Here is a 12,150-nt window from a genome sequence, read left to right as displayed (position 1 = left end):
TTCTGCTCCCCACTCTGTCTCTGGTGAAGTCTCTCACCGCCCCTGAGCCTCTGGCCTGTACCCCAGTTCTGTATGCACAAATAAATAAATTTTAAAAAAAAAAATAAAAAGGTCAATCCCACTGGTATCCAAGTCCTCCAGCCAGTCGCTAATCCCAGGAAACCCAGAACCCTGGACACCAACCTTCCTGGCTCCCATGGCTCCTCTCGCAGCTGGACCACAAGCAAAGAGGTCTAGTGTGGGGGGGGGGGGTGCAGGGTTCAGAAGAAATGAGATTCTCACTTAACACACAGAGAAGATGAGCAATGGGAGGTGAGGAGCAATGAGGAAAGTCCAGGCAAACACAGGGTGGGGGTGGAGTGCACCCCAGGGAGAGCAGAGACAGGGATGCCCAGGAGGACTGGAGGGGCACAAAGTCCTGCCTAGACACACGCCTTCAGGGCAGGCAAGCCCCAGCTGCGCCCACTGCCTCTCACTGGTCCCCTGTGCCCTCCTAAGAAGCTCAGGGAAAGGGCAGGGTGGGATTATCTCTGGGAGCCACAGCGATTAAGGAGACAAAGGGAGGATTCCGTGTGAACTGCTTGGAAGGCAGTCCAGATGGCCTCTCAGGCTGTCCCTGGTTCCGTGAGTGTCCAAGTGCCCTGGGCTGTGAGAAGAGAGAAGCCAGGAGGGTGGCCGGTGGGTGCTGCTGACACCTTGTGTCCAGGGGACACCGGAACCTGGAGACTGTCACTTCTCAACTCCAGATACTACACTGGCTGCCATCTCACGTGGCACATGAGCCAGAGTCTGACCATGGCCTCCAGGGTGCTCCCAACGTGCCAGTCCTCCCTCACTTCCGTGGCATCCTCCCCTTCCAGGGCACTGGCTGCGCGGACCTCCAGGGCCACTGCACCTCAAGGCTTTGCAAGCGCTGTTCCCTCTGCCTAGAACACTCTTCCCCAAGTATCCCCATGGCTGCTGTTATCAGATTGCGCAATTATAGAGTTGTCGTGCTGGCTCCCTCCACCTCCTGGCCGGCCTGGCTCTGGTTACGTTCTACTTTTCCCCCACAATCACTAGTCACCTTCTAACCTTCCAGAGAATTTACTTAGTTGTTATCCATGTGTCTGCAATCAAAAGTTGCTACACTGGACCAGGTGAGGGTTCACCCGGGCCTCAGATGAAGTGTCAACAGAGGCCCAACACTGGGGAACAATGTGGGGCAGGGAGGGCTGGGGAGCCCAGTCGCCCACCAGTGGCTGTGTGGGCTGCTGGTGAGAGCCCTGCTTTTCACACTTCTGTAACCCACACTCACCCAAGCTTCTGGGCGCCTACTTCTGTTAGCTGTTTCCCTCTCCGCTTTAAAGACAAGACAGCTGTAGTTTCTTATCCACTCTGAATGAGAACTCATTTTATTTGTGCTCAGTGCAGGTTTGTCTCTCTTCCCCCTACCCCAATTTCGCCTCACCACCCCCCAACTACCCCCAACTTCTGACTGGGCTTCTCAGGAATGCAGTCTTCATTGAGGGGGGGGGGAGAGGAGGGAGGGGGTGACTCACTGGCTCCTCTCTCAGCAGCTATATAAGGTCACAAGGGGGCCAGAGAGGGGAGGGGCCAATCTCCCAGCCAGATGGGCCTCAGGGGAAGGGCACCAGCCACAGTTCAGCCCTGCGATTCTCCCTGACCTGCTGGCAGGGACGCATTTGATGGAATTAGCCTGCAAACGGGAGTTATTTAGGGAAGGCAGGGAGAGGGGGCCTCCCATCCTGAGCCAGTGGTTGGGACAGGGCTGGCCAGCCAGATGAGCTGGCTGCTGAGAGCAGGGAGAAAGCCCCAGGGTGGAGGGCAGGTGTCTGGGTCTCCAGAGCCCTGTGCTGCTCTCCCCCACCCCCACCCAGAGGCTGCTTCCTTATTCTCTCACCACATCCTGAATAGTGCTGGCAGGCCATGGCCCAGCACTCCCCACTCACACCAGCCTTCCGGCCCCCACCCCAGGCTTCCTGTTTTGGGCCGACCTGCTTCCGGCTGCCTTGCTCCCTGACCTAGGTACAGTCATCATCACAGGTCCTGCCCTGCACAGGGCTGCTGGGTTTTGGGCCTCAAAACTTCTGCTCTTTCCTTTGAGTTCTCCCTACAGGCGAAGGCGGCTTCACTAGGAAGTGACTTTTCTGAAGTAGCTTCCTGCCCACCTCCTTTGCAAGGCCTCCGCTGGAGGGGAAGGGGCTCAGGATACATTCTGTGGCTCAGGGACGGGATGGAGCTTAAGCAACACATGTAGACGAATTGGGGGATCAAGTGCCACCCAGGCTTAGCCTTGGTCTTTGGTACCTGCAGTTTCCCACAGACACTAAGAACACGAAACCCAAATGTGAGCACGTCACGTGGGATGAGGCCTGGAGAGTAGACTTGGGAGATGTATTGGTTACCCCCCACCCCACCTCTTCCACTTGCAAACTGGAAACAGGTTGTTTTGTAGGGAAGGGGCTGGGCCAGGGGGAAGTAGGCTGGTTGCTCCCACTTCCCCACAAGTTCTCTGACCCTTGGCGGCCTCACCCCCCAACCTGGGGTTCACCCTGGCTTCCAGATCCAGTGGTTCTTCCTGCCAGCCCCTCTCAGCACAGAGTGTCCAAATTCACTTCTCTTTTTCTTCCCCAAGGGGAGGAGAGGCCTGGGTGGTAGGAAGAGGGGAAAACCAAGTGCTGAGCCAGTTCTGGGGAAGGAAAAGGGGGGGGTGGCTAGGGAGTGAGGGGCGGGCATTTGGGAATAGGAGAAGGCTTTGCTTGTCCCAAGAGAGAAGGGAGCACTGTGCAAGGCAGTGGCCCAGCTGGGGGTGTGCAACCCCAAGGTCACCCACTTCAAACGGCCTCTGTGTGTGTCTCTCCCATGGGGTGGACTGGGGTTCAAAAGCCTTCTCTCTCTTCTGTGGCCAGCCTGCTCCTTTCCCTACCCCTTCTCCCCCAGGAGGCCCTGCTCAGCTCTGCCCTCTCTCCTGGGGACAGCTTCCTCCACTCACTTCTCCCTGACATTTCTCCCTAGAACCCCAGCCTCCCCTCCACCTCCCTAGATTCCCCTTCCCAACAGTCTGCCTAGAAGGCTCAGTGCTTTCACCAGGGTGACCCAGCCCTCAGGCTCCAAGCTGTTGTCTGGGTTCAGGCCCCCACCAGATGGACTGGGCTAGGTCTACACAGACTCAAGGAAGGAAAGAAAGAAAATGGGGTGAATTCAGAGCCTGAGGGAAGGGAGAGTGAGCAGTCTGGGCACACCCCAGAGACACACCCAGGGACAGGCCTGGTAGCCAGCGGGACTGTGGAGCTGGAAATGAATGGGGAGCCACGCAAAGGAAGGGTGTGTGTGTGCAGAGGAAGGGTGGTGGCAGGATTGAGCGAGCGAGCGAACAGAGGACAAGCATATGGGGGTATAAAAAAGACAACCGACCCCAGAGACTGAGGCATAGACTTCCAAGGCATCTGGCCGGGCTGCTCCCTACCTGTTTGTGGTGCCTCTCAGGAGACCCCTTGACAAGGCAGCTGCGGCTGAGGCGGAGGTAGCCCCCCAGAACCAAGATCTCCTCAGCAGTCGGGTACCGCTTCTTCCCAGCCCCCGAGGCTGCAGCATCCTCGGTGGCTGAGGTGGCTGGAGTGGCGGGGGTCGCAGGGGGCATGGACCTTCGGGGGTTGACTGTGAAGGTGTGTCCACTGCGGCGTGGGGCCCCCACCCCTGGCCCTGCCTTCACCCCATAGAACAGCCGGCTCATGAGGGGATCCCCAGGAGACTGGGGGGCAGGTGGGGCTGGTGGGGGCTGGGGTTCCACTGCTTCCTCTTCCTTCAGTCTAGAGACTCCAGTCCCAGCGTCCTCTGGTGGAAGAGGGGAGGGCGCAGGGCAGCGGTTCTGCAGGACGCCCAGGGGCCTGCCCCGAGCCCCCGCCTCCTTCTTAGCCTCCCCTTCCCCTGCCCCCATACCAAATGACCCCCGACACTTCTCAGTTGAGTCTGGAGGTTCTGGTTTCTGAGTTCGAGTTTCTGTGTCCTTGGGTGTCCATTCTCGAGCCTTCCCAGAGTGCAAGGTCCACTTCCACCCTTCTGTCAGCCTTAAGCCCCTCTCACCATCTTCCACAGCGCTGGGACTCTGTTCTGTTGCCTCCATTCTCCCAGGGCTGTAGTCTGGTACATCCCTCGTCAGGGTCTCTTCCGTAATCTCTTCTGAGGCCGTACTCGGAACTGGCCTCTCTTCCTTTTTCCCACATTCCTCAGAGCAGTTTTTCCTTTCTTCTCCTGAATTCCTCCACTCTGATGCCTCTCGTTGTAGCAAACGCTGTTCTTGAGACTCTCCAGGGTCTGGCCTCCACTTGTGGGCCTCAGTCAAGCCCAACTTCTGGTTTTCAGCCTCTGATGGGCTCAGTCTACTTGTCACCACCTCTTTCCTCCCGGGGCTTTGTTCTCTGGGTTCTGTCAGTTTCAGACTGCGCTCTGACGTTTCTCCAGGGCTCGGCCTCCATTTCTGAAGCTCTGACAGTCTGGAGCTCTGGTCTCCAGACTCTCCAGGACTCTGCCTCTGGTCCTGGGCCTCCAAAGTCCTGGGGCTTGACTCTCGAGCCCCCCCTACCCCTAACCTCCTCTCTCTGGTCTCCCTGGAACTGAGCCACTCTTCTCTAGACTCTCTTCCCTTGGGGCTTTGATCACACATCTCCCCAGGGCTGGTTCTACGCTCCCGGGCCTCCAAAGGTCCAGGCCTCCTCTCAGGAAGTAGCTCTTCACTCCGCTGCTGTTGCTGCTGCTGCTGCTGCTGCTGCTGCTGCTGCTGCCGCTCTTGGCGAATGAATCGGTTCTGGTGCACTGGCCCAATGGCCTCCAGGAGCACGGTGGATTCATCTGGGTCTGGAGGTCCAGCCTCTGTAGTCCCAGGCACAGGGCTCGGCTCTCCAGGAGACAAACCAAGCTTGGCCCGTCTGCGCTCCAGGAGACCCCTTTTCCAGGCTGGCATCTGGGACAGCCGCTCCAGCTCAGCCTTCTCACGACCACGAAGGGCTGCCTCCTCTTGCCGGCGCCGGGCTAGCAGCTGTAACTTCCAGTCAGGGATGGTGGCCATGGTTGTCTGGAGATGAGGGTGGGGAGCACTGGAGGCAGAGAACAGGAAGGAGAGGGTCCAGAGAGGCCCAGGGGGTCAGACTGGGGGTGGGGGTAGGTAAAGGAAGTGGAGGGCCTGAGGTGGGCCACAGAAGAAAGCAGAGGAGCTCAGGGTTAGGACTGAGGGAAAGAGAGAGAGTGCTGAAAAGGGGGAAAGTGAGAAAGTAAAGAAAACGGTAAAAGCCAAGTTAGTGGGAGGCAGGGGCCTGCTGCGGGGTGAGAAGAATGGAGACCGTGACTGAGGGCCTCTGTGAGGCAGAGGCAGGAGCCAGATTTGGCAGTGCCAGGTTAGTGGGCCACAGACGGCCCACAAGGATGGGAGGTGAGGGAAGGGTGAAAGGCAGAGTTGGTGTGAGGGAAGAGGGAAGCCAGGCTGAGGGAGCCGGGGCACAGGGCTCAGGCGAGGTTACTCACCCTACCCAGAGGCTTTAGAGTGGAGGTCGGGGAATCCCACCTTAGAGGAAGCAGTGGGACGTGAAGGGGTATTGGGGTGGTGAGGAGAAAGGGTGAGAGGGGGAGCCTAGGGGAGAAGGGGAGCCGGGGGCAGCGGGGAGCGGGAGATCGGCGGCGGCAGCAGGGCAAGCCTCGGCGCGGGCCGCAGAGGTCCCGGCTCCCCTTCCAGCCCCGCTGGGGCCACGCCTCTCCGGCCCCCAACCCCCACCCCTCCGCGAGCTCTCCGCCCCCAGGCGGATCTGGGGAAATACCCTTCCCCCGGGACTTTCGGAACCCGGGCGTGGGGGCTGCCAGCGCTTCCCAGAACCCCGGCGTCACCCCGCGCACCCAGTCCCCACCGTCGACCGCCCCCAGTGGCGGTGCCCGAGCCGGGCGCGAGGACCCACCCGCGCACGCCTGTCCAGCCTGCGCCCAGCGCCCGGTCTCCCGCCCGCGGAGCGCTGACAGCGCCGGGTCCCCTGCCGACCCTGGCCGCCCAGACAGGCAATCTCGGCACAAAGGGGAGCCCCCGAAGGTCCGGTCCAGGGACGGCGCGGGGCGCCGGAGCGGAAACAGCCCTCCCAAGTCTCGAGCCCCTCGGTGAACTCACACGCCGCGGGGTTCCCAGGGGAGGGTAGCGGAGGAGCCGGGCGTCGGGAGCAGCGGAGGATAGAGGAAGAGGAGGAGAGAGGGATCGAGGGAGATCCGGAGACAGGCGGGAGGGGAGGGGAGGAAGGAGAAAGGGAGGAGGGAGAGCGCGAGCCCGGGAGGAGGGACGGACACCGAGATCTGGGGGCCGGGCGGGGGGCGGCAACCGCTTTGTCTGAAGACAATGGGGAGTGGGAAGGGGGCGCGGGGCGGAGCCCGGGAGAAGGCGTGGCCGCGAAGCGGCGGACCCCGCGTGGGACTCTGCTCCGTGACTCCCCTTTTCCCACCGCTCTTGGCTCTGCAGGCGCCCCACCCCGTTCCCGCCCAGCAGCCTGGGAGAATCCTGGGGTCCAGATCCCCGCCCCCAGCCCGCCGACCGGGGCGGCGGCCGGTGACTCAGGCCCCTCAAGGGACCAGGGGAGGAAGCTGCAGCTGCTCGGAGCCGGGCCCGCCCTTCCCATCTCCTGCCGCTCCTCCCGGCGCTTTTGCCCTCCGCGGCCGGCCTTTGTTATTGTGGGGTCCAAGGCCTCCGCCAGGCTGTGGGGGAACCTTGGGAAGGAAAGCGGCAGAAGAGGCGCTAAGATATTTGGGGTGCTCGCTCCCCTATCATTGCCGCTGCTCCCGTTCCCTCTCTGTTAGCCTCCCAAGGATCTCCTGGTCTGCTGGGGGCAAACTGGGGGATTTGGAGGCAGGGGGGTCCGGGTCGACCCGGGAAGATGGGGGCGAGTCCGCGAGGAGTGGCCGCTGCTGAGCTGTCGCCAGAGGGCGCGGCGGTTGCCTAGACTCCAGCGCGGCGCGCCCAGGCCCGGACTCATCTTCCCAAACTCAGTCCTGTGGCTTGGGAGATAGTGACAGACTGCAGGCCATAAGTAGAAAAAACAGGCTGAATTTTATTTTCCTGCAACCCATGTTCCTGAGAGCAAGGAACCTTTAGTTATCTGAAGCCTCTAAACTGGATTCGAGGATGGAGCCCAGGGGCGGAGCATCAGGGGCTGCCAGGCTTGAAGTCTGGAGCAGCAGCGATCTGGTCAAACTTGCAGACCCTGGTCCAGAGCTGGGGGCAGGGGGTATGTGGAGAAGGGGATCCCTGAGGCGCAGAGGCAGTAAAAGGCCATACCCTTCTTGTGAGGAATGGAGGACAGCACCTAACTGCCAAGACAGATTAGTTCCCCATGCTTTCTTCCAGGCTGGTGAGAAATGAACCTTGGAGTTCAGTGAGAGACTCGGAATTTGGGGTATGGAGCTGAACCCACCCAGGAACTGGAGTCTCAAGCATGAAGGGACAGCCCCTTCAGTTTATGGGTTTGGGCTTCTGGGGCTTCTGGACTGAACTAGCCAGTGCCTGGATGTCGAGGGATCGATAATTCTAAGGCAAGAGGAAGTATAAGGCTTGGAACCAGGGCTAGGGCCTCACTCAGCCTCCCTGGCCTCCCCCTCCTGCGGCCGGGACAGCAGGTGGAGTTTTCTTTGCAGCTGGGCCCGGAGGTAGCGGAGGTCTTGCTGGTCAAGCCCATGAGCCAAGCCCAGGTACAGGGTGAGGAGGAGAGCGAGGAGAAGCCGGTCAGTGCCCAGGGTGGGCACCACCCACAGCACCGTCAACAGCTCCACACACACTGGGTGGCGCAGGTGGGAGAAGAGTCTCAGAGCCCGGGGAGACTTCAGGGCCAGGGGTTCGCCCAGCCCCAGCACATGGTAGTACACCTAGGAGAGGGAGATAGTTTAGAAAGAAGCAACTTAACTGCTGCTTCTTTCCCCTGCTTCTGGGCCCCCTCCTCTAAACTCAAGCCAGGAGCGTCCTTCTGAGACTCGCACCCCTGCCCTGCCCTGATTTCTGGTCTTTGAGGGGGAGAACCATCTTACATAAAGGGAGGCAGATGAGGGAGTGGAAAGGAAGGTGGAGGGGCATGGGAGGAGGGGCGGGAAGTCCTGGAAGGGAAAGCGGGCTCTAGAGCCGCAGACTTTGTCTCAGGTAGGGGATGGGGAATCTCACCTGTTTGAGGCCCATGAGCTCAGCGTAGTCAAAGACGAGGAGGATGCTGAAGATGAGGAGCCAGGAAATAACGTGGAGCACAAAGCAGAGGAGGGGCACCCAGGTGGCCCATGGCTCCGCCCGTGCATCCCACAGCACGGGGCCTCTGGGTACCGGTTCCCAGTAGCGCATCACCAGCTGGGGAAGGAGGAGGGGCTGGGTATGCCAGCAGCCTGCCCGCAGAGACCTAGACCCCAGGCTGTGCCCACCCCAGGCTGGCTTGCTGAGAGTGCTGGGTGGGTATTAGGATGAACTGTGTGTTCCTCCCCTGAAGACCAGGTGATAGGCAAAGCTACCCGTGCTGACTTTCCTATTAAAACCAACCTGGAGATTGTCAGGAAGCTCAGGTTGTCAATAAGGGAAAACAATCTAGAAACTGAGAGAATGATGTCCAATAACAAAGGTGGAGGCTTCCCGGCTATGAGGTGCAAGGGGTTGAGTCTCAGCACTACGAAGCTATGTGCAGCTACTGCAGCACAAGTTTGATAGTCTGATCCCCAGGCCAGGGAGGTGACCCCCATGGCCCAGCAGACTTCTCCTGTCTCGCCCATTGCTCCCCTCAGCAGTGTATTTCAATACATCTGCCTGTTCTGCTCCCCACTCTGTCCCTGCTGAATCCTCTCACCCCCCACACCTCTGGTTTGTACCCCACCTCTTGTATGCATAAATAAATATATATACATATATATTTTAAAAACCTCCTTTAAAAAATAGGGTAAAGGCCCTCTCTGGTGGCGCAGCGGGTTAAAGCACAGCACTGAGAATCTAAAGCCGCTTCCTCATGAGCTTGATTCCCGCCTGCCCCGGAGGTGACCACATGGTGTGGCAGACCTCTCCTGACCCGCCCGCTGCTCCCCTCAGCAGTGTACTTCATTGATCTGCCTGTTCTGTTCCCCACTTTGTCTCCGGTGAAGCCTCTCACCGCCCCTGAGCATCTGGCCTGTACCCCAGTTCTGTATGCACAAATAAATAAATCTTTAAAAAAAAATAGGGTAAAAAACCCGATAGTAACCCATGCCAACTGTGCAGTAGACGCTCACTGGGAAGTGAGAAGTGGTGCTGATGAAACGGTAGGACTGAAGAGGCCAAAATGGGCTATCTCAAGCTGGACCAACACAGACGAAGTTGCAAAGGTGAGAATGCACACTTCGGTTCTTGGAAAACGACCAGTGGTTCATTCACCCTCTTTGAGAAAAGCAGGATGTGTGCTGCGGCTACCGCTGAGATTAGAGCCCTGAATGACTTGTTCTCCCAAACCCGCATTTTATCTGAAGTTTAAGGTCTTTGTCCCTCCAGTCGAGGGCATCCTTCCCACAGATTCAGTTTCCCTGGTGGACTCAGCTGCCAGAGCCTCATACCTGCAATGCCAGGGCAGTGCACGCCACGTACAGTGACCGCTGAAGGACCCCAAAGTACCGGGACGTCCAGGCCTTCACGGTCTCAGTTGCCATGAGGCTGTGCTGCCCCACAAATAGCAGCAGGAGCACCAGGTCCCGAGCCAGCGGGGTGAGGACGCTGCGGTCCTGCAGAGCAGCCAGCCAGCCCTGGCGCACATCTGGGGGTCAGAGAAAGGCACAGAAGGTCAAGAAGACGGAGGGGACACCCTGCCCACGCTCATCTTCCCTTGGAGTCACAGGTCTCGTCCCTTCGTGTCCTCGGGAGGGAGTCGGGGTGCTTTCCCTCTAGGAGCTGCCTCACTTTTCTGTTCTGTTTCTCCCCTCCTTGGGAGCCCGGGAAGTAGATTTACATTAGGCCGTCACGAAAGCTCGCCGGAGCAGCCCGGGTTGGATCGCCCTCTCTTTTCACTCCAAATCCCTCTCTTTTCACTCTCCAAATGAACGTTCCTTGCAGCACTCGCCCATCCCGCCCTCTCACAACTCTCTCTAGAATTCCCTACGGACCGCCCTCTCCCTGCCCCGCCTCACGCTCCCAAATCTCCCGCCCACCCCAGAGTTCCCTAATTCAGTCCCCGGGTCTCCCCAGCAGTTTTCCGCGGGTTCAGGGTTCCAGCTCGCGCTACAGAACTTCCTCTGTCATTTGTCTCCACGCCCCGCCCTCGCCCGGCTCCCGGCTCCACCTCCCTGCCCCAGCGCTCCTCCCGGCCCCCCAGCTCACCCGGACCACCAGTCTCCGGGGGCCCTCCGAGAAGTGGCCGAAGAGAGGTAAAGCGCACGAACTCCACTCCCGTGCCGAAAGCCAGGACGAAAGAGGCCAGGGCGGCGGGGACCAGAAGCAGTACAGAGGCCATGGCGAGAATGGGGGGTGGGGAAAGGGGCGGGTTTGGGGTTCCCGCGACCACAGTCCCCGCCCAGGCTCCGCCTCTGCCCGGGGGGCCCACCCCGGAGGGCGGGGCTCCAGCGCCCACGCCCGGATTTCCCGCGCTGCCGAGTGTGCTCCTTCTCCGCTGCGCTTTGCCTGTGAGTGCCAGGCCCCAGCCTCCAGTCTGCGTCACAGAGGGAATGTTGGAATCCCAAGTGACAGGTGAAGCGGGCACCACTCGCCGGTCATGTGGTTTGAATCCCAGCGTGCCCGATTATCTGAAGAAGACAGAACTTTATTTATAATGAGCTCTCACAGAGTTCTCTGGAGCAGCACAGGAACTCCACTAACAGCCTTGGCTTGAAAACCACCAGTGCCAGAGCGTACAAAGTCTGGCGTGTAACACTTTAAAAAAAAAAAAAGATGTATTTATTTATGCATATAAGGATTGGGGTGTAGGCCAGAGGTGCAGGGAGGTTAGAAGAACCACCTTTGACAGAACAGGCATGGATCTACCGAAATACACTGCTGAGGGAAGCAGTGGGTGAGACAGGAGAGGTCTGCTGGGCCACATGGGCCAGCTCCCTGGCTGGGGATCCATCAAACCCCTGGGATCCAACCCCTGCCACAGTGGCTGCTAGTAGCTTTATAGTACTGTGACTTAACTCCTTGCACACAGGGAGGTCCCCCTTCACTTAATACTTTAATAAGGATCGGTGAGAAAATGTAAGACTGTTGGGCCAGGCTGAGACCCCCAAAACTGACTCAGCTCTCACATCTTGTAGGTGGAGAAGAGTGACTATTTTACCACAAAAAGAATTTGATGTTTATTCTGTCCTTAGTACTGTTGCCTCTTTACTTACTAAGAAGGGCAGAGAAATACTCTAACACAGGAAGTTCTGTTCTAACACCATGCAGTTGATTTGTAAACTAGATGTAAAAATGTTAAAATATTTGTGATAGAAACTTTATTACGACTGTAAATTTGTGGTAGGTTAATTTTATCCAAGTTTGTAACCAGGAATTCTAAGACTTGACTCTGCAACCTTATTAGTTTGATTCCACTTATTTAACAGAAGCTACAAAGACCAGCTGTCTTAACGCACTTTCCCCACAGACCTGTTTTTTTTTTTAATAAGTTTGTTTTTACATCATTTTGCCGGTCATGTGGTTTGAATCCTAGTGTGCCTGGTTATCTAAAGTGAAGACAGAACTTCATCTAAAATGAGCTCTCACAGAGTTCTCTGGAGCAGCACAGGAGCTCAGTTGTAATCCCCATGGACTTCTCATCACCCAATCACCTCGTTTGCCATCACCATGGTCCAGTGCACTTCCCCCCCCCCATTTTTGATTCCATTCCCACTCCACCCTCATAAAATGTCTCTGGTATATAATTGTTCATTATTGTTATTATTTTCTCCCCTGGTCCTTTATAGTCCTGCTATGAGTGAAACCACCCAGTATTTTTCCTTTTCTTTCTGGCTTATTTCACTAAGCATGATCCCTTCTAGCTCCATCCATGTTGCTGCAAAAGGCATGAGTTTATCTTTTTGGTTGCTGAGTAATATTCCATTGTGTATATGTACCACATCTTTTTAATCCAGTCATCCACTTTGGGGCATTTGGATTGACTCCATGTCTTTCTAATTGTAAATAAAGCAGAAATAAACATGGGG

The 12,150-nt window shown here is 57.8% G+C and overlaps 2 protein-coding genes across 4 annotated transcripts in view; both read right to left on the bottom strand.

Moving 5' to 3' along the window:
* Positions 1 to 6,232, bottom strand: part of PPP1R18 (protein phosphatase 1, regulatory subunit 18) — a 9,910-nt gene extending 3,678 nt beyond the window's left edge. The window contains exons 1-2 of one of the 3 annotated variants that reach the window (XM_012734614.1): positions 6,149 to 6,232; positions 3,470 to 5,096 (exon numbers count right to left, since the gene is read on the bottom strand). In XM_012734614.1, the coding sequence (XP_012590068.1) occupies positions 3,470 to 5,068 (1,599 nt within the window). In that variant the 5' untranslated portion in view covers positions 5,069 to 5,096; positions 6,149 to 6,232. Of the gene's footprint in view, positions 1 to 3,469; positions 5,248 to 5,945; positions 6,015 to 6,148 lie in introns of those variants that run through there. The other 2 variants (XM_004695364.2, XM_012734615.1) reach the window with 2 other exon arrangements.
* Positions 6,233 to 7,075: 843 nt separating this feature from the next.
* On the bottom strand, positions 7,076 to 10,474 carry NRM (nurim (nuclear envelope membrane protein)). The gene is made up of 4 exons (XM_004695363.2): positions 10,331 to 10,474; positions 9,574 to 9,770; positions 8,177 to 8,353; positions 7,076 to 7,887 (listed from the first exon to the last, which is right to left on the bottom strand). Exons 1-4 carry the CDS (start codon positions 10,461 to 10,463, stop codon positions 7,597 to 7,599), a joined length of 798 nt encoding a protein of 265 aa, XP_004695420.2. The 5' UTR covers positions 10,464 to 10,474; the 3' UTR covers positions 7,076 to 7,596.
* Positions 10,475 to 12,150: the final 1,676 nt, after the last annotated feature.

This window comes from Condylura cristata, unplaced genomic scaffold (genome assembly GCF_000260355.1).
Source record: "Condylura cristata isolate star-nosed mole 26May11 unplaced genomic scaffold, ConCri1.0 scaffold00061, whole genome shotgun sequence".
Classification (NCBI taxonomy): domain Eukaryota; kingdom Metazoa; phylum Chordata; class Mammalia; order Eulipotyphla; family Talpidae; genus Condylura; species Condylura cristata.
The sequence above is the reverse complement of the archived record's forward strand: the minus strand, read 5'-3'. Positions and strand labels throughout refer to the sequence as shown.

Coding starts and splice junctions, on each gene's coding strand:
- NRM (XM_004695363.2), bottom strand. CDS start 10,463: ATGGCCTCTGTACTGCTTCTGGTCCCCGCCGCCCTGGCCTCTTTCGTC. Junction 8,354..9,573: donor GCACTGCCCTGGCATTGCAG/GTATGAGGCTCT, acceptor CTCCTTCCCCAG/CTGGTGATGCGCTACTGGGA. Junction 7,888..8,176: donor AGCTCATGGGCCTCAAACAG/GTGAGATTCCCC, acceptor TCCCTCTCCTAG/GTGTACTACCATGTGCTGGG.